The sequence below is a fragment of the Nyctereutes procyonoides genome, unplaced genomic scaffold (genome assembly GCF_905146905.1).
Source record: "Nyctereutes procyonoides isolate TBG_1078 unplaced genomic scaffold, NYPRO_anot_genome, whole genome shotgun sequence".
In the NCBI taxonomy this organism is placed as follows: domain Eukaryota; kingdom Metazoa; phylum Chordata; class Mammalia; order Carnivora; family Canidae; genus Nyctereutes; species Nyctereutes procyonoides.
The window spans coordinates 71,557,123-71,582,453 of NW_026575135.1; the positions used below are offsets into that span (position 1 = coordinate 71,557,123).

At 46.0% G+C, this 25,331-nt stretch overlaps 1 protein-coding gene across 2 annotated transcripts; it reads right to left on the reverse strand.

The window, feature by feature from the left end:
• Window positions 1–95: 95 nt before the first annotated feature.
• Window positions 96–24,217, reverse strand: MRNIP (MRN complex interacting protein). 2 transcript variants are annotated; one of them, XM_055301391.1, is made up of 8 exons: window positions 23,194–23,726; window positions 20,557–20,616; window positions 18,929–19,047; window positions 14,683–14,771; window positions 9,292–9,373; window positions 8,063–8,217; window positions 7,275–7,362; window positions 96–826 (listed from the first exon to the last, which is right to left on the reverse strand). In XM_055301391.1, exons 1-8 carry the CDS (start codon window positions 23,372–23,374, stop codon window positions 341–343), a joined length of 1,260 nt encoding a protein of 419 aa, XP_055157366.1. In that variant the 5' UTR covers window positions 23,375–23,726; the 3' UTR covers window positions 96–340. The 2 variants fall into 2 exon arrangements, with proteins under 2 accessions (XP_055157366.1, XP_055157367.1); XM_055301392.1 differs by lacking the exons at window positions 18,929–19,047; window positions 23,194–23,726 and adding an exon at window positions 23,747–24,217 and having other exon boundaries at window positions 101–826.
• Window positions 24,218–25,331: the final 1,114 nt, after the last annotated feature.

The following is a 25,331-nucleotide window of genomic DNA, read 5'->3' on the forward strand; positions in this document are numbered from 1 at the left end:
CCTGATAGTTTGTCCTTTTTGATAGTTCCCATAAATCATCCCAGTCCAGTTTTTTTTTTTTTTTTAAAGATTTTATTTGAGAGTGTGAGCTAGAGAGAGCATGAGCAGGGGGAAGGGGGGGGGTGGGGGCAGAGGGAAAAGCAGGGAGCCCTCTTCCATTGGCTGATCCCAGGACCCCAGGATTGTGATGCAGATGCTTAACCTCCTGAGCCATCCAGGTGCCCCCCACCCCCAGTCCCATTTAAAAGCTAATCCGGGAGCCCCTTTTCAGTGGCCGAGGTGCCTAGTGGAGCAGGGCTCATGTAACTTGTGCCCATGTTGGTAACATTCTTATTCCAGCTCACAGGTCATCCTCAAAGTCCTCACCAGTTTTAAAGAGGTCACACAGCTGCACAAGTGGGGGCTCCTGCCCTCCTGTGACCAAGGGTCTACCCTTTGCCAGAGGACCAGTGTCCCAGGGCTGTTTGGGGGTCTTTAGGCAGGGCCTCTGTGACCTGGACAGGAGTGTGGGGGGTTCCCAGGGAAGCTTGGGTGTACTGCAGGGCCTGCCGGGGCACCCTTTGCTCACGGTCTGGGCCCAGAGGGTCCCCTGCTCAGCCAGTGCTGCCCTGGCTGGCCTAGGGTTTTTTGGCAGGGTTCCTGGGAGCCCTGTGTCCACATGGGGGCCATTTCCAGGCGGCAGAAGAAATTGTTCGGACTTGGAAGATACGGCCCTGACCTGTGGGGCTGGACGTGGAGGACCCCCCTGAAGAACAGCAAGCTCCCTGGTGCCCCTGTTCTGGTGACTGCCATCTTCTCTGACCTTCCCTGCCAGGCCAGCATGGTCCTGCAATGGAAACAAGAGACCATGTCCTGTGTTGACAGAAGGCTGCCTGCACCGCTGCTTCTACCTTTCCATCGGCATCCTCACACTTTTCTCTCGGTTCTGCCTACGCCCTCGTTCTCAGGCTCGCAGGCTAGGGATCTGCTTTCACTGGGTGGTTTAGCAAAGCAGGGCAAGTGATTGTTCCTACCTCAACTCCTCTGCCAGGTTCCACGACCAGGAATCAGGAGTGTGAAAGCAATGACTGGCCGGACAGTGCCCCCTATCCAAGGCTAGTGTGGAAGAGGCTTGTGGTCAGTTGGTACAGATGAGAGGACCATCAGCTCTGCCCCTGACCTGCTGCGACCTCACTGAACTACTATGCAGCCTGAGTTTGTCACTTTCAAAAGAAACTATGCTGATGGGAGCATTCCCCATGATGACCAGTTCAAATGTTAACCTAGGGCCCGCACATCAGTAACTGTCATTATTCCAGCCCTTGGACATTCAGCTGGTGGCAACATCAAAGGTTGACCTTTGCACTATTGCTCAAGTTGGCCAGGCTGGCTGGCGCCCAGCAGAGATCAATCCTCTGCCTTAGTGCCCTGGCTCCTGTGACAGACTAAAGCAGACCTGCATTCTGTGGCCTTAAAATGCAGTGGGGTCTGCTGGGTTTGGAGCCTCCAGAAGGAGCAGAAATGTGGGGAGGTTGGTGGAGGTGTAGGGTAGAGGGATCCCAAGCTTACCTTGTACCATGGACACACCAAGGCAGCAACTCCATGTACTATAACTAGCTGAGAATGCTGCGAAGCATGGTAGGACAGACTCCACAGCAAGGTCACACCAAAAAGGGTAGGAGTCATGGAGGGGCAGTTGGGAACCAAACCCCTAGAGTGGCCACAAACAAGAGGGCCCTCACCAGCTCAGAGGAGCCAGGGGGATCGGACCCCACACTCAGCATGGCCATGAGGGCCTGTACGGGGAAGACGAGTCCCTAGATCACATCTGGCTTTGAAAATCCGAGGCTTGCCACAGCTGGAGGGTGACAGGAAACCAAGTCTCTGCCCTTGAAGAGCCAACATGCTAAATAACTCGGCCCGACATAGCACAGAAATAAGTCTGAAAAAGCAGCTGGTATATATGTGAAGATTTACTAATTTTACAATGTGTGCTGGAGGAGCAGGGAGCTGCAGATTTCTCCTGGAAGAAAAGTGCTGGCGGGCACCATTATATCTGCCCTCCCCCAACCTGGGTAACTGGATGCTTGTGGGAGCCAGTTATGGCTCCATATGGTGTGCTAGCACTGCCCTGGGGGTGGGGGAGGGGCAGAGACTATCCCACATACCTGTTCTGGCCTCTTGGCTAGCTATGTGGAGAGCAGGCCTGGCGCTCTGGTGTACCTACAGTTGTTGCAGTGGCTAACTGGACAGCCAGGCCAGGGCCTGGCCCTGCTCATAAGTATCCATGGCGGTTGCAGCTAGGCCTCTCAAAAGTGCAAGAAACAAATCATGCCCCATATATCTGCAGCAAGTGATGTGGGTGACTGCAGCCAGCCCCACCTGCACACATGCCCATAGCATCTGCAACTCTGTCACGACAGTGGGGCACACAGCTCACACAGGACACTCACAGAACCATCCCATGCTGCTTCTGCTGACAGGGATTGTGTTCTAGGGCAGCACAGGAATAAAGCCACTATTTTTAAGAGCAGGAGACCTACCTGACCTACCTAATACATAGAAACCGAATTAGACAAAATGAGACAAAGGACTATATCCCAAATGAAAGAACATGACAAAACCACAAGAGAAAGGTGAACAAAATGGAAATAAGGGATATGCTGGATAAACAGCCAAAGGAATGGCAGCAAGTAAAGAGATGCTTGCCAAATTTATGAGATCAGTGGGTGAACTGGGTGAGAAAGTCAATAAAGAGATAAAAATGGGGGATCCCTGGGTGGCACAGTGGTTTGGTGCCTGCCTTTGGTCCAGGGTGCGATCCTAGAGACCCGGGATCGAGTCCCACATTGGGCTCCCGGTGCATGGAGCCCGCTTCTCCCTCTGCCTGTGTGTCTCTGCCCCCCCCCCCCGTATCATAAATAAATTAGTTAAAAAAATTTAAAAAAAATGATAAATATAAATACACTAGAGGGAGTTGGCAGCAGATCAGAGGATGTGGAAGAGCCAATGAGCAACCTGGAAGACAGGGTAATGAAAGCAACCACCATGAACAGAAAAAAAGAATAATAAAAATGAGACTAGGTTAGAGGACCTCTAAGATCTCAGCAAGCTTTATCACATTCACATTATACAAGTCTCAAAAGGACAAGAGTGATGGGGCAGAAAACTTACCTGAAAAAACAAGAGCTAAAAAAGTCCCTAATCTGGGAAGGAGATAGATCTCTAGGACCAGGAAGCACAAAGAGCCCCAAACATGATCCCACACAAGACAAATAAGATGGCGAAAATCTTAAAAGCAACCAGAGAAAGCAAACATACATAGAAGGGAAACCTACTAAGGTTGTATGCTGATTTTCAGCAGAGACTACAAGGCAGAAGAAAGTGGAATGACACATTCCAAGTGCTGAAAGGAAAAACCCACAGCCAAGAATTTTCTACGTGGTAAAGTCATCATTCAGAGTGAAGAAGAGCTAAAGAGTTTCACAGACAAAACTCAAAGGAGTTCATCACAACCAAATCAACTGTAACAAGAGACAAAGTCATGACATAATGATAAAAGGATCAGTCCAACAAAAGGATATAAGAATTGTAGATCTCTATGCACCCAATATAGGAGGAGCACCTACACACATAAAGCAAATATTAGCAGACCTAGAGGAAAAAGTTGACGGTAATACAGTAATTTTGGGGCCTTTAACACCTCATTTACATCAATAGATTATGTCCACACAGAAATTAAGGAAATGGTGGCTTTCAAGGACAAATTAAACCAGATATACTTAGCAGATATATAGAGTATTCCATCCAAGAAAAGCAGAATACACATTCTTTTCAAGTATACATGGAACTCTCTCCAGGATAGATCACATGTTAGGCTACAAAACAAGTCAATAAATTTAAGAAGATTGATATCATATTAAACATCTTTTCCAACCACAACCATATGAAACAAATCAATTACAAGAAAAAAACTGGGGGCACCTGTGTGGCTCCGTGGTTGAACGTTTGCCTTTGGTCAGGGCATGATCCCGGGGTCCTGGGATCAAGCCCTGTGTCAGGATCCCTGCGGGGAGCCTGCTTCTCTCCCTCTGCCTGTGTCTCTCATGAATAAATAAAAATCTTAAAAAAACAAAACAAAAAACTGGAAAAAACAAAAACACATGGAGGCTAACAACCAATAGGTCAACCAAGAAATCAAAGAGGAAATATAAAAATACATGGAGAAATGAAAAACACAACAGTCCAAAATCTTTGGGATGCAGGAAAAGCAGTTTTAAGAGGGAAGGTTATAGCAATATAGCCCCCCTCAAAAACAATAAAAATCTCAGGGGTGCCTGGCTGGCTCAGTTGGGTAAGTGTCTGGCTTCAGCTCAGGTCATGATCCCAGGGTCTCAAGATGGAGCCCCATGTCAGGCTCCCTACTCAGTGGATAGTCTGCTTCTTCCTCTCCCTCTCTCCCTTACCCTGCACATGTTCTCTCTCTAATAGCTAAATATTAAATGGTGCCAAAGTGAAAGCTGTTCTTCTAAGACATCAGTAATAAGACAAGTATGTCCATTCTCACTACTTTTATTCAACATAGTACTGGAAGTCCTACCACAGCAATCAGACAAGGAAAAGAAATAAAAGGCATCCAAATTGGTAAGGAAGAAGTAAAACTGTCATGATTTGCAGGTGACATGATATTTTATATAGAAAATCCTGAAGACTCCACCCAAAAATTATTAGAATAAATGAATTCAGTAAAGTTAATAAATGAATATATAGAAATCTGTGGTGTTTCTATATACTAATAGCAGAAATAAAAATTAAGAAAACAAACTCATTTATGACTGCATCAAAAAGAAAAAATACTTAGGAATAAATTTAGCCAGAGGTGAAAGGCTTACACTCTGAAAACTGTAAGACACTGACTGATGAAAGAAACTGAAGATACAAACACATGGAAAGATAAACCAAGCTCATGGACTGGAAGAATCAATACTGTTAAAATATCCATACTACCCTAAGCAATCTATGAAATTCAGTGCAATCCATGTGAAAATAACAATACTATTTTTAACAAAACTAAAACAAATAATCCTTAAATTTGTTTCGAATCCAAAAGACCCTGAATAGCAAAAGCAAAATTGAGAAAGAAAAAACCTGGAGATTTAACAATCCCAGATTTCAAGATATATTACAAAGGTATTGTAATCATAACAGTATGGTACTAGCACAAAAACAGACATACAGATCAATGGAACATAATAGAAAATCCAGAAATAAACCCATAATTATATGATCAGATAATCAAGGACATAGGAGGCAAGAATATACAATGTGGAAAAGACAGTCTCTTCAATGAAAAGTGGTGGGAAAACTGGGCCATTTTCTTAACAGTACGAAAAAATAAACTCAAAATGGATTAAAGACCTAAATGTGAAATCTGAAACCATAAAACACCTAAAAGAAAACATAGGCAGTAAAGTGATGGACATTGGTGTTAGCAATATATTTATGGTTATGTCTCCTCAGGAAAGGGAAAAAAAGCAAAAATAAAATACTGGGAGTATATAAAAATAAAAAGCTTTTTGCACAGTGAAGGAAGACATTAACAAATGAAAAGGCAACATATTGAATGGAAGAAGATAGTTACAAATGATGTATCTGAAAAAAGGGTTAATATCCTTAACATACAAAGAATTTATAATACAACTCAACACTAGGGATGCCTGGGGAGCTCAGCAGTTGAGCATCTGCCTTTGGCTCAGGGTGTGATCCTGGGGTCCTGGGATCGAGTCCTGCGTCGGGCTCCCCACAGGGAGCCTACTTCTCTCTCCCTCTGCCTATGTCTCTGCCTTTCTGTGTCTCTCATGAATAAATAAAATCTTAAAAAAAAAAATACAACTCAACACTAAATTCCCAAATAACCCAATTAAAAAACGGGCAGAGAACCCAAACAGATATTTTTCCAAAGACCTACAGATGGCTAACAGACACATGAAAAGATGCTCAACACCACTGATCATCAGGGAAATACAAATCAAAACCACGATTTGCTATCATCTCACACCTATCAGAATGGTTAGTATCAAAAAACACAAGATATAACAAGTATTGGGGAAGATGTGGAGAAAAGGGAACTCTTGTGTGTTGTTGGTGGAAATGTAAATTGGAGCAATCACTGTGGAAAACTGTATGGAATTTCCTCAAAAAATTAAAAATAGAAATACCATATGATCCAGTAATTTCATTACTGGGTATTTATTCAAAGAAAGCAAAAACACCAATTTGATGTTTTTTGTTGTTGTTTTGTTTTTTAATGACAGACAGACAGAGAGGCAGAGTCACAGGCAGAGGGAGAAGCAGGCTCCATGCAGGGAGCCCGACGTGGGATTTGATCCTGGGTCTCCAGGATCACACCCCAGGGCCGAAGGCAGCACCAAACCACTGGGCCACTGGGGCTGCCCAAAAACACCAATTTGAAAAGATATATGCATTCCTATGTATACTGCAGCATTATTTACAATAGTCCTAATATGGAAGCAGCCCAAGTGGCCACCAATAGGTGAATGGAAAAAGACAATGTGGTATATATCAACATAAGGGTAGCAACATATATGCTACTCAGCCATAACAAAGAACTCATATATAGAACTGGTAGTTGCCCAAAGGGAAGGGGCTGAAGGGATGGGCAAGATAGGTGAAGAAGATTAAGAGGTAGAAACTTCCAGTGATAAGTCAAGGAGATGAAGACTCTACATAGGGAATACAGTCAATAATACTGTAATAACGTAGACCGACAGATGATGACTGCCACGGTGAGCACTGATGTATATACTGAATTGTCCGAACCACCATGTTGTAACCTGAAACTAACATACCATTGTAGGTCAGACACCAGACTTCAATAATAAAAAGAAGAGCTGATTGTAGGTGAAGACAGTGCTTCAGTGCAAAAGAACATGCCTGGGTAAGTGAAGACGAAGATGGGAACAGTTGCTCAGAAGTCAAGGGCAGGTCCCTTGTGGGACAATCTGGCAAAGACCCTTCACTCCACATTGAGGGACGAGAATGATCCTGACTCAGAAAAGCCTTACTGGTCAACCTTGGTTGATTCCAAGGCATCAAGCTGTCCTTTTGACCAGGAGCTCATATCACTGAGATTGGGCATGGCAGAGAAATAAATGGTCAGGCCAGAGAAAGGAACTGGCTTAAGTCAGAGCAGACAAAACACTCGGGTATTAAACAAGTCTGTGTGTTCAGTGGTTACTGGGACCAGAAAAGAAACGCTATCCTCAGTCACTGACCTTCTGGGGCTCCAAGGTAACCTCAGAGTCACTCACGTTCTGGACATCTGGGCTGTGTGAAGGCTGGACTGTGCTCTGGCTCCATTTCCTGGTGGAGAGAAAGCACTGTCAAGAATCCAGTGCTATCACCAACAGGGTCCCAATGCTAACGCCTGGAGTGACCACCCAGCACAAGTAGGGACCTCGTCCTCCCATACAGCTCCCCCCAGGTGGCTGCTCAGCTTCTGCTCCACTGCCAATAGCAGTCTGCCCCACAACCTCCAAGGCAGTCTGTTTCTCTGCTCCATAGTCTGTAGTTGCTACAAAGTTCTTATTTTGCATTGGAATCTACCTCCCAGTGTCCCTTGCCCTATAGGAGCCATCTTGGGTCTAGCTAAGGCAATGTCTTAGAAGGCTCACTGAAATGCAGAGAAAGCCTAGGGAAGAGTCTTATAAAAGGTCAGGCTTTCCTGCTGTAGGCTAAAGCTCACAGAATCATAAGCTACTCTGGCCACACTTCACTTTGTCAACTCTGCCCCTAAAGTACACTCTTTCTTGAGGTCAGTGCAGTCACAATTAAGTGACCACCACCAAGGTGCCCATGCTGGCGTTCCACCCAACCCTCCTCTGCATGGCAGCACCTGGTGCGCAGCAAGGCCAAGGAGGGCTTGGTGGTGATGGTACCTGCCAGCTAGTGCCATGCAGGCTTCTTCTGTGCTGCTGACTGCTAGGGCTGCTCATCACTGCCCCCATCATGGGTCACTGTGGGTATGGGGTGATGGCTGCTGGATTAGTGACTTGTTTGGCACCTTTTTCTAGGCAGGCCTGTGTTGAAGGGAGGGTCTGGTGTCTCTGTCCCAGGCAAAGACTGTCTCTTGAAACACACTCCTTTTTCCATTCCCAGTTCTTTTGAGTCTCTTTCCAGATACTTCAGCCAGCGGTTCTCTGAGGACTGAGGTTTTTCCTACAGGATTGGGAAGTAAGTTTATTCTCAGGACTCTCACCTACCCTGTCACCAGGAAAGGCATTTTGCTGGAAGGCAATGGGGAGATGGATGTCCTGAGGCACCACTGGGGACCAGGCACACTGGCACAGGTCCTGGGAAAGCCACAGGGTACAACTCATCAAGGAACTTTACAAATGTCCATGCTCCCTGACCTACGGCTTCCAAATGAAGACAAAGGCACAAAGATGCTTGTCAAGGTGATATAAATCTTAGCACATACTTACCGTAGCAAAAATCTGGAAATGATCTACATGCCAAATCATCATGGAATAAATATTGATACACTACTATATCTTGTAGATATAGCACATCACTGAAAATTCTACAGCAACAGAAGACCAGCAGGAGTGCAAACTCTAGGATGCAAACCAGGGTTTTTTGTAATGATGAAGCTGTAATATTAAGTCCCTAAGTGGACAAGACTGAAAGTACAGAACCAAATATGTGAAAGCTTCTATGTTAAAGTGGTGTATGAGCAATGCTCCCATTTATAATACAAATATGAGGGGCGAGCAGAGGGAGGACGTTGCCAGTGTGATTCTGTGAGCAGAGGCGGGCTCTGTCCTCAGGTGGGCAGGGAGCCTCAGACAGCTGTTCCCACGCCCCCGCCCCTGGCAGGACACAGTGTTCCATGTACCCAGCACCCTGGATGTACCAATGGTGTCACCTCCTCAGTCACCCAGGCTCTTCTCCTGCCTACGCAACACTGTCTGAGCATCTACTTTACTATGCACTGGGGCAGAAAGCTGGATGCGAGCCCTGCTGAGAGGCTTGGGTTGGAGAAAGGAACATGAATGGCAGGTCCTCAGCAGCAGCATCAGCATCATCTTTTTACTATCAGAGGTGTGCCCAGAGTGTGACAGGGAGTATTGGTACACATGGCTGTGTCCACCCTTATGACAGGGGTGGGTTTACTCCCTCCTCTGTTGGCTATAGCTCCAAGCCAAGTGTCTGTTATCGATAGCATTTGTTCAACAAAAGACCAGCAAATGAATAAGTGGACCACCCCCCCACCCCCACCATGACACTCACCTGCACACTCTCATGCTCGGCATTCCCAGGCCGAGCATTTCCTGCATTTTCCTCATCAACATTTACAGGCTCTTCCAGAAACCTTAGTGAAAGAATGTATGTATGTCCTTAGTGAAATGACCAGGGGATGAAGAGCAAGGAGATGGAACAGCAGGATGTAAATACCTGATACCAAAGACTGCTCTAGGGGATCTTAGGATCTTATTTCTGTTGTTCTGATGTAATTTGGTGATCTTCCAGCAGCTCACAAGGGCCTGGGCAGGGGGACTGTTTGTTCTCCAGATTTAGGCAAGTCAAACCAGCGTTTGCATCCTGGCTTTGCCATTGACTGGCTGTCATTGTCAGTGTGACTTTCGGTTCATCACTGTACCCCAGTTCCCCTCATTCACAAGTGGGGACAATATGGCAGGGGTGACTACGAAGATGAAAGAGACAACATGCATGCATGTGCCTTGTTGAGAGCCTGGGGTACAGAGTAACGTCAGGGGAAGCCTCATAGCACAGAGTCCCTCCCATCAGCAGTAGAGATGTCTCCACCGCACAGAATTATACAAATCTTTATAGTTCTACCTCGACCCTTACGAGAGAGGAGGCATTCTGTGTGACATAGTGACTTCCACCAGCCCTCCAGGGGAAGTAGGGCTCTTTCACCACATAAAGAAGAGTGGGGGTGCCAGGGCCTCCAGGACCTCTAATAGGACTGAATGGCTGTGAGAATACTTACTGTGCAAGAGTTGGAGGTTAGAGCAAAGCCAAGTCTACCTTTTGTCAGGGTAGTTACATCACACTGTCATATGGGAACTCCTTCTAGCGAGCTACCCAATGTGGGTATCTATACTTCAATTTCTTCATTGGTATGTAGAAATCAATGGTCCTCACAGGATGATTATAAAGATGCAGTGAGAGCATGCATGTACAACACCTACTCAGCCATGTGGCTGGTGATCCAGCATTCATATCGTGGTGTCCTAGCAGCTACTGGCCAGAGCTCTGCTCACCTTTCGGATTCAGGAACTCATCAGTAACGAACAGCTCTCAACAGTCCAAAGATACCATTCTGTCTTCTTGCTTTAATGATACCACTGGGCAGTTGGGCATCTGCTGTTCCTTTGTAGGTGCTCACTCTCTCTCCAGCTACTTTTCAGCTCTTTTGTCTTTCGTGTTCTGTGATTTCATTATGTTGCTCTAAGGGCAGATTTCTTTTTTAATCTTAAAATTAACTTAAGGTATGACATACCTTAAAATTTAAGTGTCTATTTAGATGAGCTTTGATAAATTATATCTTTGAAACTATCATCCAATCAAGATATAGGGACGCCTGGGTAGCTCAGCGGTTAAGTGCCTGCCTTTGGCCCAGGATCGAGTCCCATGTCGGGTTCCCTACATGCATCCTGTTTCTTCCTCGCCTCTGTCTCTCTCTCTCTGTTGTCTCTCATGAATAAATACATAAAATCTTTATTTGATTTTAAAATCTTTATTTATTCATGAGAGACAAAGAGAGAGAGAGAGAGAGAGAGAGTAGAGAGAGAGAGAGAGAGAGGCAGATACACAAGCAGAGGGAGAAGCAAGCTCCATGTAGGGAACCCAACATGGGACTTGATCTCAGGTCTTTAGGATCAGGCCCTGGGCTGAAGGCAGTGCTAAACCGCTGAGCCACCCGGGCTGCCCAACAAATAAAATCTTAAAAAAAAAAAAAAAAAAAAAAAAGATTATAGAAAAAAATTTTTAATTCAGATATAATGGACAAGATATGGAAAAATTTCATCATGCCCAAAAGTTCTCATGTGTCTTTATTTTTTTAAAAAGATTCCTCTATTCATGAGAGACACCAAGAGAGAGGCAGAGACATATGCAGACGGAAAAGCAGGCTCCCTGCAATGAGCCTGATGTGGGACTCGATCCCAGGACTCCAGGATCACAACCTGAGCCAAAGGCGGATGCTCAAACACTGAGCCACCCAGGCGCCCTCATATGTGTCCTTAGAGGCAATTCTCTCCCCCAGAAAACTACTGATCCCTACAGCATGTAGTCTTTTGTGTTGGGCTTTTCTCACTTAGCAATGTTTTTGAGATTTGCCTGTGTTGTTTTGAATGTTGTAGTGTTCCATTGCATGAACATACCACAATCTGTTTATCCATTCACCTTCTGATTTATCTATATGTATAGCCTTTTACCAATATCACATTGTCTTCAATTACTGCAGCATTATAGATCTTGAAATCAGGCTGTAGAAGTCCCCCAGCTTTGTTCTTTTCAAAATTGTCTCGGTAATTCTAGGCATTAGTATTTCTATATAAATTTTAGGCTCAGTTTGTCAATTTCTACAGAAAAAAAAAAAGCCCATTGGAATTTTGATTTGGATTAGGTTGTCTCTACTAATTTAGGATAAACTGAAATCTTCATGATACTGAGTTTTCCAATCCAGGAACATGTTACATGTCTTCATTAATATAGATCTTCTTTAATTTCTCTCAGCAATGTTTTGTAGTTTACTGAATAGATCTTGCACATTTTTTGTTATATTTATCCCTAAGTAACTGTTCTAAATGGTATAATTAAAAAAGTTTAATTATAGGCTTTAATTTTCTTAATATTTTATTTTGGGGGATTTTATTTTTTTAGATTTTATTTATTTGAGAGAGCATGCATGCAAGAGTCGGAGGATGGAGGGATCCCTGGGTGCCTCAGTGGCTTAGCTCCTGCCTTTGGCCCAGGGCGTGATCCTGGAGTCCCGGGATCGAGTCCTGCGTTGGGCTCCCGGCATGGAGCCTGCTTCTCCCTCTGCCTGTGTCTCTGCCTCTCTCTATATTATAAATAAATAAAATCTTAAAAAAAAAAAAGAGTTGGGGGAATGGGCAGAAGGAAAGGGGGAGGGTTGAGGGAGAGGGGAGAGAGAAGCAGACTCCCTGCTGAGCATGGAGCCTTACACAGGACTCAATCTCAGGACCCAGAGATCATGACCTGAGCCAAAGACACTTAACTGAGTCACCTAGGCACCCCTGTATGTTGACTTTGTATCCTTGTGATCTTGATAAAATATTAGTTCTAGGGGATCCCTGGGTGGCGCAGCGGTTTGGCGCCTGCCTTTGGCCCAGGGCGCGATCTTGGAGACCCGGGATCGAGTCCCACGTCGGGCTCCCGGTGCATGGAGCCTGCTTCTCCCTCTGCCTGTGTCTCTGTCTCTCTCTCTCTGTATGACTATCGTAAATAAATAAAAAAAAAAAAAAAAAAAATATTAGTTCTAGTAGCATTTATATAGATTCGTTAGGATTTCCTATATATACGACCATGTTGTATATGATCAGGGCGTGATCCTAGAGTCCTGGGATCGAGTCCCACGTTGGGCTTCCTGCAGGGAGCCTGCTTCTCCCTCTGCCTCTCTCTCTGTCTCTCATGAATGAATAAATAAAATCTTTTATTTTATTTTAAATTAAAAAAAAAAAAAAACAAAAAAAAAACCCATGTTGTTTCCAAGTAAAATAATGACCTGGGATGCTTGGGTGGCTCAGTGGTTGAGCGTATGCCTTTAGCTCAGGGTGTGATCCTGGGGTCCTGGAATCAAGTCCTGCATTGGGATCCCCACAGGGAGGCTTCTCCCTCTGCCTGTGTCTCTGACTTTCTCTGTGTCTCTCATGAATGAATATATAAAATCTTAAAAAAAAAAAAAAAAGAATGACTTTATCCGGTTTGAGATTTACTGTTTCCTAAATCCAAGAATGTAAGCATTTGATTCTGGAAAATGCTCTAATCTTTTCACATATCGCCTCTGCCCCACTTTTCTTATTCTCTGTTGCTGGAACTATCCCCTGTAGCTTTCATGTTTTTCAACTCACATTTTTCCGCCTTTTTATTTGTGTTGCATTGTGAATGAACACTTTCTTCATATTTATCTTCCATTTCACTGATTCTCTCTTCAGCTACAGTTAATGCTTAACCTGTCCACTGAAATTTTAATTTCAATGATTCTACTTTTCATTTCTACAAACTCCTTTTGGTTCTTTTCCAAACCTAGTCATTTTTTAAAAGATTTATTTATTCATGAGAGACACAGATTGAGAGAGAGAGAGAGAGAGAGAGAGAGGCAGAGACACAGGCAGAGAGAGAAGCAGGCTCCATGCAGGGAGTCCGATGTGGGACTCGATCCCGGGACTCTGGGATCACGCCCTGGCCAAGGACAGACGCTCAAACCACTGAGCCACCCAGGTGTCCCCCTACTTAGTCATTTTTTAAAAAATTTTATTTATTTATGATAGTCATCACAGAGAGAGAGAGAGAGAGGCAGAGACATAGGCAGAGGGAGAAGTAGGCTTCATGCAGGGAGCCTGACGTGGGATTCGATCCTGGGTCTCCAGGATCGCGCCCCAGGCCAAAGGCAGGCGCTAAACCGCTGCGCCACCCAGGGATCCCTAGTCATTTTTAAAAGTCCCTGGCTTCCTTTTTTTTTTTTTTCCTTTGTACTTTCTACCCCCAACATGCTGCTTGAACTCACAACCCTGAGATGAAGAGTTGTATGCTCTACCAACTAAGCCAGCCAGGTGGCCTGAACTACTTTGCTTCTTATATTATCAATCTTGCCTTTTATTTCATTAAATATATTAAATACACATTACGTATTCTGAGTCTGTGTGTCTCACTTTCTCTTCTGTTGTTTCTGTTGTCTTTTGCTCATGGTGACATGAATGTTTAATGATTTTTAACTCTGAGTATATGCTCCTTAGAACTTTATCTGTGGAAATTCTTTCAGGACTGTGTTGAAGATGTATGCTCCAGAGGAAATGCATTTACCTTTGCTTCCTTGAGCAGTTTAAAAATAAATTCCCAGTCTGAGGCTTTTCACACAGTGCATGTAAAAGGCTGAAAAGTCATGTGACAGCTTTCTTGTGTTTATAAAATCCTAGAGAGGTATTTCCCTTCTTCAGCCAATACCAAGGTCAACAGCAGGCTCCCTGCTGCAGACAGGGTGCATTTGATCATTCATTGAAGGTGTAGTATTTTGGGGACATAGCTTTATGTGGTGGTCTCCTACCGACCCCCCTCCCCGCCATGCTGAACAGGCCCTAGGCCTTGTCTTTGTCTCTTGCACCCCTCCCAGGGTCTAAGTGGAAGCTCCAGAGCACCTGGATTCATTACATCAGCAGCTCAGGTACTTACTCTTTGAATTTTGGCTTTTGCTTTATTTTTAACTTCTGATATTTCGTTTACTTCCCTATCATCTCATCAGTGTACTCCAAATACTATAGTTAGTATTTTTAGTTATTGTCAGAGGGAAGATTGTTCAGAGTAAATAATCACTGTATGGAAATCTAAGGGTTTTTTTTCCATCTTCTACTTCCACTAACCACTCAAGATGAACACAGGCCAAGGTAAGATGCGTTTCTCAAACAACTATACCTGAGTGGTATCTCTGAAATCTGTCCTTGCAGCAGATTTAATTTTTGGACATGGCATCTACAGTCAGCACCAGAGCCCTCACCATAAGTCTGAAAAACAAAAGAATACTAAGTTTAGAAAGCACTGACAGAATGTTGAGAGACAAATCCATTAGTGACATACCTCAGGAAGGGAAAAGCTATACTTTGCAAGGCAGAAATCCTAATGACTGAGCACTGCTTCTGGAGTAATTTATTTTTTTTATTTTTATTTTTTATTTATTTATGATAGTCACACACACACACACACACACACACAGAGAGGCAGAGACACAGGCAGAGGGAGAAGCAGGCTCCATGCACCGGGAGCCCGACGTGGGATTCGATCCCGGGTCTCCAGGATCGCGCCCTGGGCCAAAGGCAGGCGCCAAACCGCTGCGCCACCCAGGGATCCCCTGGAGTAATTTATTTACAAACAGTCTCAGGAACAAATATTTCTGGTTTATTTGGCGACTATCCTTCTAGCATTGAGAACTCTACATATCAAAGACAAACTCAGTCCCAAACCCCACACTAAATGGTTAATAAACATGAATAAGAAATTTGGAAGAAGGGCACTTGGGTGGCTCACTGGCTGAATATCTGCCCTTGGCTCAGGTCGTGATCCTGGGGTCCTGGGACTGAGTCTTGCATCCGTCTCCCCACAGGGAGTCTGCTTCTCCCTCTGCCTATGTCTTTGCCTCTCTGTGTCTGTCATGAATAAATAAATAAAATCTTAAAAAAAAATTTTTTGGAAGAGAAGCAACATGAACCACCAATTGGTATTCACTGATAATCAAAGCAACATAAAAGTGCTTTTTTTTTTTTCCACTTAGCAGTCACCCATCTGTTTCACAATATTTATTTAGCACCTCTTATGTGCCAGGGCCATGGACTAGAAGGGAAGTAGACAAAAATCACTGTCATCATGGAGTGTACATTCTAGTGAGAGGAGACAGACAATAAATGTATAAACTGACTATGTGGCCATTAGGTGATGGAAGTACCATCAAGGAAAATAAGGCAATGAAAGGGTAGAGTGGAGACAGAGTAGACAATTTTATATAAGGTGTTCAGGAACAGATCACTAAGGTGATGCTTGGGCACAAACTAGGAAAATATGAGGGCAGAAGCCATGAAGATACCTAGGGGAAAGCATTTGGCAGAAGCAATGAAATGGACACGAGAGCAAGGACCCAAGGCTGGCATTTTCGAGGAACATGGCTAGAGCTGAGTGGTCTAGGGGAAAACAACAGGAGATGAGGTTTGAGTGTAGTCCCTACCACAGGCAAAGTCAGCCTCATGGGCATGAGACCTGTTCTGTTATGGCCATGCTGAAAACATTTTTTGGTTTTATTTTTGAAATTCTTATTTTTGAACTTGTGTAAGTGAAGTCTGATGGGACAAAGGATCATGTCTGTTAGCAGAGAAACACACAATATACGTGTCCACTGTTCCTTACCACACCATTTGCATCACGTGCTTGATGATTCAGGGGCACAGGCTTCCAGTTGACTCACAACAAACACGCGGGAGTGTACACAGAGAGTCTGAGTGTAGATGCTTTTTGCCATCTACATCTGAGTATGTGGAGGCACCCACAGGCTGAGATGCCAGGCTTCCACTGGAACAAGAACTTGCTTCAGATGCAGAAGGCAAGGGTGTTCTAAACATACACAACCAACCAAGGAACCCTATCATATCTTTTTTTATTCCTGTTACTTGCCTAGAACAGCTGATCACTTCTGCTAAAAATGATGACATGGAAGGAAAGGGCAAGACAGAGACTTTCCTTTCCCTCAGTCCTTCCTTATGCATCAGGAAACTGATGGGGGAGCATGGGGCTGGGAGAAAATGTATGCATATCAATAAGTAGAGTAAAAACAGCTGAGCTAATTTTGTGTAGCATTTCCAGTGGTAAGAATGAAATATGTAGGCATATATGAGCTCCAAAACACAACCTGGGTTAATTTGGATGATCCTGCACATACAGTAAATGCTCTTATGTTATTCTGCATATGGACTAAACACTCTTTGCATTTTAAACTGGTGTTGTAGGATATCAGTGGCAAAATTAATGCTAATAAACTTAAAATATTAGTTTTTCTTTACTTAGGAAGACATTCAACAGTAAATAAACTCATTATTGGGCAGCCCGGGTGGCTCAGAGGTTTAGCGCCACCTTCAGCCCAGGGCCTGATCCTGGAGACCCAGGATTGAGACCCATGTTGGGCTCCCTGCATGGAGCCTGCTTCTCCCTCTGCTTGTGTCTCTGCCTCTCTCTTTCTCTGTGTCTCTCATGAATGAATAAATAAAATTAAAAAATAAACAAACACATTATGAAAAGTCAAGAGAATCCAGGAAAGAAAGGAAAAGCTTAATATTTTAGTACCTTTTACAGCTCTGCTTTTGAACAAGGGGCCTCACATTTTCCTTTCGTATCAGGCACTGTACGTGGCTCTGTCTCTAAGACTATGGATTTTGCTCTAACCTGGAAGGTTGGGGAGACTGACTTGGCCCAACACATGTTTTAGCAGGACATTTGAGCCCCAGCGCTGAGGGCAGACTATACCGCAGCAACAGGGGGGCTGGCAGGAGGTTGCTGCAAATAGTGGTGTGGCTCAGACCACTGTAGTAACAAGTGGTCAGTCTGGGTACATCCTCACAGGGGAGCTGACAAGATCTGCTGATGGACAAGATGAAGAGTATTAGAGAAAAAAAAAAAAAAAAAGAGGAGTCATGGATGACTTCCAGGTTTTTTTTAGTCCAAACAACTAACCAGGGACTTGGCACACAGGAGATGGGGATGACTGTGGGAGAGCAGGTGTGTAGGGCCTTCTGTTTGGAAAGATGGGTTCTGGATGACTATCAGAGAACCAGGAGAGAGTTGAATGGGCAGACCTGGGGTCTGAGACAGATACCCCAGAGCTGTGAGACGATCTCCTCTTGGATCACTAAGGAGAGGTCAACAAACTTGAAACACTGGAGCAGAGGCCAACAAACTGACTACCAGAGCATTCTCACGTTTAGAAGCTGGGGAGATGGGAAAAAGCTAGCACAGAGGACTGAAACACAGCAGAAAGACAGCAGGAGAACCAGAGGGGGATGACTGGAAGTCTGAGTGAACACAATGTTTTGAGGAGGACATGACAAACTGTGACAGATGCCACCAACAGGTCAAGCTGCTGGGGGACTGAGAATTCACCATGGATTTTAGCAAATGGAGATCACTGCTCACTTTGACAAGAGTCATTTTACTGGACTGCAGGGAATAAAGTCCAGCTACGGCAAGTTCAAATTAGAATGGGAGAGAACTGAAGACTGCAACGGCAAAGCTTTGTAAGGCGTGGATCTGGCATAAATGGCTGAGTGTACGTGCGCTAGCGAGGGAGGGACCAGACCACTGCTGAATGCTCAAATCATTCTCCCCTCATCTGGGCACAAACTGGACTAAGTTTTCTGGTTTTCCTTGCAATTCTTTCTAGTGGGATGGGAGCCACTTCTAGGCCTGACCCCTGAAAGCCTCCTGGGTAGTTCCTTCATGTTCTTGCCCTTCAGTGGCTGCAGGCACCAGGCCTCTGGGACTTAACAGAACCTCAAGATGGAGGGTGCCTGGGTCCCCGAATGACCACACCCAGGATGTCTGCCCTTTTGATTTTAATCCCTTCCAGGACCATTACAAGAGCAAGAGAGACAATTTCTATTGTGTTAGGCTACACCATTTTGTCGTCTATTTGTCACTGTGGCCTAGTCTACCATAAGCCATGCCCCACTGCACATGCATGGAGGTGCTGAGATGAATGCAGGGCCTCCTCAAGGAGAATTTAGAAATATAAGCTGACATGGAAAATGAGTAGCAGTCACCAGCTCACAAGCCAGCTCCTTGTCTTCGGAGACCCAATCCTGGGGTGGGCCTCAGCAGCTCTACTGCTGACCAATGACCCGATCATTCCTATTCTGACCATCCCAGTTGGCTGGACCAGATGTGGACATCTGGGTTAACTGAGCCAATCAGATCGCTTCCCCCAGTTTATTAATTGGGATTCAGCTATTCTAGTTGGTTTGAAGTGAGAATCTGTGGTCGGTGGGTGGAGTAGGTTACTGTGAGCTATCTGGGGAGAGAGAGGAAGGGGAGGAAAAAATGATGTTTGCATTGTCCACAGCTTTGCGGACCTTCAAGGGCTCAGGGATTTTCATCCTCCCTTGCTTTCCCCAAGATACCCCATTACCTTGCCAGTACTTTTTTTTTTTCTGAAACCGTTCTGAAGTGTCTTTTTTCTACTTGCAATCAAAAGAATCTTCGTTAAAAGACATCCTTTGAAATAGCAACTTAACTTCAAGGAAATCACTGGTCAAGTGAAGAAAGAGCTTTTGTAAGAACCCTCATTGCAGAGTTGTTCATAACAATGAAAACAAAAATCAACCTAAGTGCCAGTCACTGTGGGATTGGTCATTTCCTGATTCAATAAATATTCACCAAGCGATCACTTACTATGCCAGGCACATGATATGTGCAGAGGGCGGATCAGAAAACAAAACAGGCAGAGCTTCTGCTCTCATGGCACTTCCATGAGATAAGCAACACTCATGTAAACACACTCGAATATGATTATCTTTTTTTTTAAAGATTTTATTTATTTATTCATAGAGATGCAGAGAAAGAGAGAGAGAGAGAGAGAGAGAGAGAGAGAGAGAGAGAGAGAGGCAGAGACACAGGCAGAGGGAGAAGCAGACTCCATGCAGAGAGCCTGACGTGGGACTCGATCCAGGGTCTCCAGGATCACGCCCTGGGCTGCAGGCGGCGCTAAACCGCTGTGCCACCGGGGCTGCCCCTCGAATATGATTATCTAAATCAGGGCAGTGAGGAGAGCAAGGGGAAGCCCCAACAAGGAGCACAAAGGCCATAAAGGTGCAGCATGTCTAGACTATTTCAAGGTCTGAAAGCAAAGGCCTCATGGCCGAAGGAGGAAAACAGGCAGCTGAAGCGGGAGAGGTGGCATGGGGGGGCCAGAGAAGGTGAACGAGGGGCTCAATAAGGCAAAGGGTGCAGAAAGGCTGCACTATGAAAGAGATGAGGTGGAGCAATAGGTATCCATATGAAAAGAATCTAAGTGGCCTAAGTAAGAGCGTTTATCGTTTATCCCGAGCTTCCTTCAGTCCTTAGGTTCTCTCTTGAGCATCTCCTGATGACCTCCACTTCCTGAGCTCCCCTTGTCCTCAAACTGCACGCACGGACATGTACCCAGCCGGTTGGGTCTGACTGCCCAGTCATCTTCTTACAGGCCCTGCATTTTCCTTGCCATTTGCTCAGTCTAGGTTTTTTTTTTTTTTTTTTTAAGATTTACTTATTTATTTGAGAGAGAACACAAGCAGGGTGAGAGGGAGAGAGAGAAGCAGACCCTCCACCCAGCAGAGAGCCCTACTTGGGGCTCAACCCCAAGACCCCAGATCATGACCTAAGCCAAGGGCAGACGCTTAACTACCCAGGCGCCCCGTTCAATCTAGTTTTAATTGCCCTGTGTGTGTGCATCAGTTTCTCTTCCACATGTACAGATCTGTGAAGCGAGAATGACAAAGCTTTGCCGCCCTTCTTTCTCCTATGCCTGCACACAGAAAGTACTCAGTAAAAACTTGCTGACTGAATAAGCAAAGGAAGGTAAATTTCCATACATTTCACTCCTTGAAGAAAGAGGGACCTAGGAGTAGATGTTCTTGATCTAGTGAACTTGGTCCCAATACTGAAATGCTGGGACTCCACAGAAACATGCTTTTCTGCAGGGCTGGGTTCCCCCCCCCCCCGCCCCCGCCTCCTGGCTTTCTGGCTTGGCTACTAGATGCCCTGTTTCTCAGGACTCACCTGCAAAAATGACTGCTTCTCTCCACAAGCTTTGCATGTCCACTTGAGACTCTTTTTCTCCTACAATGAAATCCCAGAAATTTGGCTTAATTCTTTAAAACAGGTAGAAATGAATAAAAAATAATGATTTCAAAAGATCAAGGGAAAAGAATAAAATTCTAAAAACAAACCAACATATATGTATAAAAAGCTAATGGAGGGATCCCTGGGTGGCGCAGCGGTTTGGCGCCTGCCTTTGGCCCGGGGCGCGATCCTGGAGACCCGGGATCGAATCCCATGTCAGGCTCCCGGTGCATGGAGTCTGCTTCTCCCTCTGCCTGTGTCTCTGCCCCCCCACCCTCTCTCTGTGACTATCATAAATTAATAAAAATTAAAAAAAATGTATTTTTAAAAAAAGCTAATGGATTATAAAGGTGGCATTTTAGGAGTGAGGAAAAAACAGACTATGTAATAAATGGTGCTGGGAAAACTATCCATATGAAACAAAATCAAGCAGATCTCTGCTACTTCCACAACATTTTAATTTCAATTCTTGAGAAATCTAAGTGAGTTCTCTCTTAACATGATAAAATACCTTATATTCAGCTCTAAAACTGGAAAGTCACTGCCAGTATGCCTATGAAAATCAAGAACAAGCCAAAAAGCCCCACTATAGTTGACCATTGTTATTTTTCTGCTAATGGAATTGGAAAAGAAAAAGTAATAAGAGGTATGAAAACTGGAGAGGAGGGAAAAATTGTTATAGATTTTTTTTAACCTGAAAACTCAAGAAAATCAAATGAAAAACTACTAAAAACATTAAGACAATCTAATATAGTGAGATTGAGTACAAAGTTAATATAGCTTCAAAAGTTAACAGAGCCCGGATGCCTGGGTGGCTCGGTGGTTGAACGTCTGCCTTCGGCTCAGGGTGTGATCCTAGAGCCCTGGGCTCTGAGTCTCGAATCGGGCTCCCTGCATGGAGCCTGCTTCTCCCTCTGCCTATATCTCTGCCTCTTTCTCTGCCTCTCATGAATAAGTAAATCAAATCTTAAAAAAAAAAAAAAAAAAAAAGTTAACAGTCTTTATGTAAGTATCTAGTCAGAAAAGGTAATGGAAGAGTCCATTTATAATACCAACAAAGAAAATGTTCTCACGGGGCACCAAAGTTCCTTGAAAAAATGGAATGAAGTAGCATGCTTAACATCAAAAAGATTCCTGGGCTGATTTATAAAAATTAATGAGTATGATCCTAATACAAAACCTTCATGGTTTTTTTTAAAGTACCCCAAAGGTTTCTAAGGAAGCCAAGCAGTACCAAATACAAATTTATGTAGACATATCCTACAATTCAGCAATTCTAATTCTCTAGTCTCTCTCTTCAAACACCATAAAAATATTCCTTTCTATGGGTACCTCTACAAGGAGGAAATGCACATTAAAGAAAAAAATAGGTCTGGAAGGACACACAGTAACTGGCTAGCTCTAGGGGTCTGGAGATAGTAAGAAATAACAGGATCTTTGCAATCAGACAGCCCTGGGCCTGCCATTTATTAGATAGACCCCAGGATTTCCGTATTTTCATCTCTGTAAAATGTGGATGATAGATACCTAATCCAGAGATTGTTTTTTTTTTTTAATTTTTATTTATTCATGATAGTCACACAGAGAGAGGGGGGCGGGCAGAGACACAGGCAGAGGGAGAAGCAGGCTCCATGCACCGGGAGCCCGACGTGGGATTCGATCCCGGGTCTCCAGGATCGCGCCCTGGGCCAAAGGCAGGCGCCAAACCGCTGCGCCACCCAGGGATCCCTAATCCAGAGATTGTTGAAACTAAATGGGATGTGTGAAATTGTCACCTCTGCAACTACTGTTAACTCTTTTCTCCCTTTAGGTTCAAATCACTTTTCCTAGTTGAAATAACTGTGAGAGTATGCACATTATGTATGTGTTATAATTTAAAAATGGAAATGACTTCCATTTAATCTCAACTCCTAAAATACAGTCCAAAAAGTGAAGTAAAAACGATTTCTGAGCCCCCCAAAGAGCCCTTGGGGTCTCAGCAGGCGGACGGGTGCATACTCAGCACCTGACTTCTAAACATTCACTTTGAACAAGTTTGATGTTATCCTTTTTCTGGGCACAGCAGGTAAGAGGGGAAAGAGAGAACTGTCAGGAGATACACTTGACGGCAGTGTTGGGTGACATCAAGGACTAAGATGAAATACCATCCAGGACAAGACAGGCTAAGTGACATCCCTTATCTTGCATCTTCAAAGTCAGGGAAGCAAAACGTTTTAGAATTTCTGAGGACCGTGTTTCAAAAACTTCACTCTTGGGTTGTTCACCATTTGGGCAACAGGCATGAGTCCCTCCTCATACGATGGAGACACTGCAGAGCAAAAGGGTGACAGCAAGGCATGCCCAGTTGTGCCTCAGTTTGAAAATTGTCATCTCTGGCGCCTGGGTGGCTCAGTCCCGTAAGTGTCTGCCTTCGGCTCAGGCCATGATCCTGGGGTCCTGGGATCCAGCCCCATATCAGGTTCCCTGCCCAGCTAGAAGTCTGCCTCTCCCTCCTGCTTCTTGTGCTCTCCTACTCTCTTTCTCTCAAGTAAATAAATAAAATCTAACAACAACAACAAACAAACCAAGGGACACCTGTGTGGCTCAGTGGCTGGGCGTCTGCCTTCGGCTCAGGGCGTGATCCCAGGGTTCCAGGATCGAGCCCCGCATCAGCTCCCTGCATGGAGCCTGCTTCTCCGCCTCTCTCTGATGTAGCTTTCATGAATAAGCAAATAAAATCTTTAAAAACAAACAAACAAAACAATAACCCTGTCATCTCCCCAGTAGTTAAATTAAGAAAGAGCCGCTTTGGGGTGGGCTCTCCTCGACGGGCTTTCTCCAACTAGCTCCAAGAAGTCACGAGGCCGCCTCCGCAGAAACCATTACCCCTGGTTTCTACGAACCTTATAACCACCATGTCAAAAACATTAAAAAAACAACAAACAAACAAACAAACAACAACAACAGTAAAACGTTACGAAGAGACACCAAAACCCAGTCCTCAGAGCCAGTCCTGCAGCCCGGCGTCAGGGAGGCCCAGGGCCGCCCCGCGGGGCAAGGCTTGGGGCGGAGGCCCGGCCCTCCGCGGCCCCTCCAACTCCCGCCCGCCATTGTCGCGCCCGGAGGGGGAGCCCGGTGCCCACCCCACCTGGTGTGCTTGGAAGAGGCGACAGCGGAAGCACCGCAGCACCCTAGCCCGCTGAGCGGGCGACATTGCGGCCGCCGCCGCCGCCGCCGCTCAAACGCCGCGTCCTCCCGGCGGCCCCCGCGCAGCCTCCCGCCCGCGCGCAGGGTCCTCTAGACCCCGCCGTCGCGCGTGCGCGTGCGCGTGCGCCCTGCGCTTGGGCCCGCCCCCCGCCCCCCCGGAAGTGTTCGGGCCTCTCTAGCTCGTGGAGCGCCTCGGCGGTCGGCCGCGGGGTCGCTGACGGCGGGGCGCCGGCCCTCGGTCGGCCGCCGGGTCGGTCGTTTGGGGGTTTGCGTCAGCCTCGCCACCGACGTGCTGTGTGGGCGCGGGCCGGCTCCCGTTTCCCCCTGAAGCCCGATGCTGCGCTGGGGCTGGCTGGGAGGTTGAGCTTGCCAGGGCGGCGCCCCCAGCTGCCGCTCCGGGGTCGGTCGTGCGCGGAGGACAGCGGGAGGGCGCCGGCCCGCCCCGCCCCGCCCCGGCCCGGCCCGCCCCGCCCCGCCCCGGCCCGGCCCGCCCCCTGGCGCCCGCGGGTGGGGTTTCCCGGACCTCCGGGCCGCGGCGGCCAGGGCACCTGTGAGCCTGAGCGCCGAGGGCTGCGGACCCCGGGCCCCCGGGCCCCCGGGCCCCCGGGAGGGATTCCCAGAGAGCGAGGGGGAACGGGAAGCTGCTGTCAAGGGAACTAGCCCCTGCTGCAGCCCGGAGACGGCTCCACCGCGACCCACTGTGCAAGGCGGGTCGCGGGACCCCTCCTGTCCCAGCCGCCGGCACCCTGGCCCGGCCCGCCCACACCTCCCAGTGCCGAGAACATAAGCCACATTGTTGGCATTATAACACCCGATGGGGTGAGAGGGGCCCTTGCCACCGGATTCAGTAGCAGGGTAAACTGGAAAGACCCTTACGCTGAGAAAATGACTCCCCCAACTTAGGATCTATGTGCCAGTGTTCCCCGACCTATAACAGGAGAATGGAAACAGACATGCCAGAGAGTCGTCGCTTACTGAGACTCAAAATGGGCCATTAAGCATGCAGGTCGATTACAGAGACTCTAAGTTTGACCTGAAAATGCTGGCATGTGTATTGATGGGAAGCAAAGAAGTTACAAAGAGGATATAATTTCAATTACGTAAAACCAGGCGTTATTTCCGAGGTGGAAGGGTTAAGGTTATAGATGATTTAGAACTGTTGGATTATGTTTGAGGGGCATCTAGGTGGCTCAGATGGCTATTAAGTGTCTGACTTCTGCTTAGGTCATGATCCTGGAGTCCTGGGATCCAGCACCTCTCCACCCCCGCCCCTGCTGGGAGAGGGGAGGGGTCCTGTGTCTCAAGCCCCAGGCCCGGCCCCCCACCCCTGCTGTTGTCACTCTTTCTCTGGTGCTGTCAAATACAATCTTGAAAAAAAAAAAAAAAGTTTGAGAAGCGGAATTTACAAACGGACTGTGACTAGACCACATATGATGACCTTTATAGCAACCAACCTCCAATCCCCGAAGCCAAACTACAACCTCTAGAGCAGACAGGACTTGGTCAGTAACTGCCAATTTCCCTGT

What these genes read in the sequence shown, in the direction of transcription:
- MRNIP (XM_055301391.1), bottom strand. Translation starts at nt 23,374, where the DNA reads ATGACAGGGTTATTGTTTTGTTTGTTTGTTTTTAAAGATTTTATTTGC. An exon ending in AAAAAAAAAGTACTGGCAAG is followed by an intron (nt 14,772 to 18,928) that starts GTAATGGGGTAT and finishes TTTGTTTTTCAG; the next exon opens with ACTTATGGTGAGGGCTCTGG. An exon ending in TTACCTTGGAGCCCCAGAAG is followed by an intron (nt 827 to 7,274) that starts GTCAGTGACTGA and finishes TTTCCATTGCAG; the next exon opens with GACCATGCTGGCCTGGCAGG.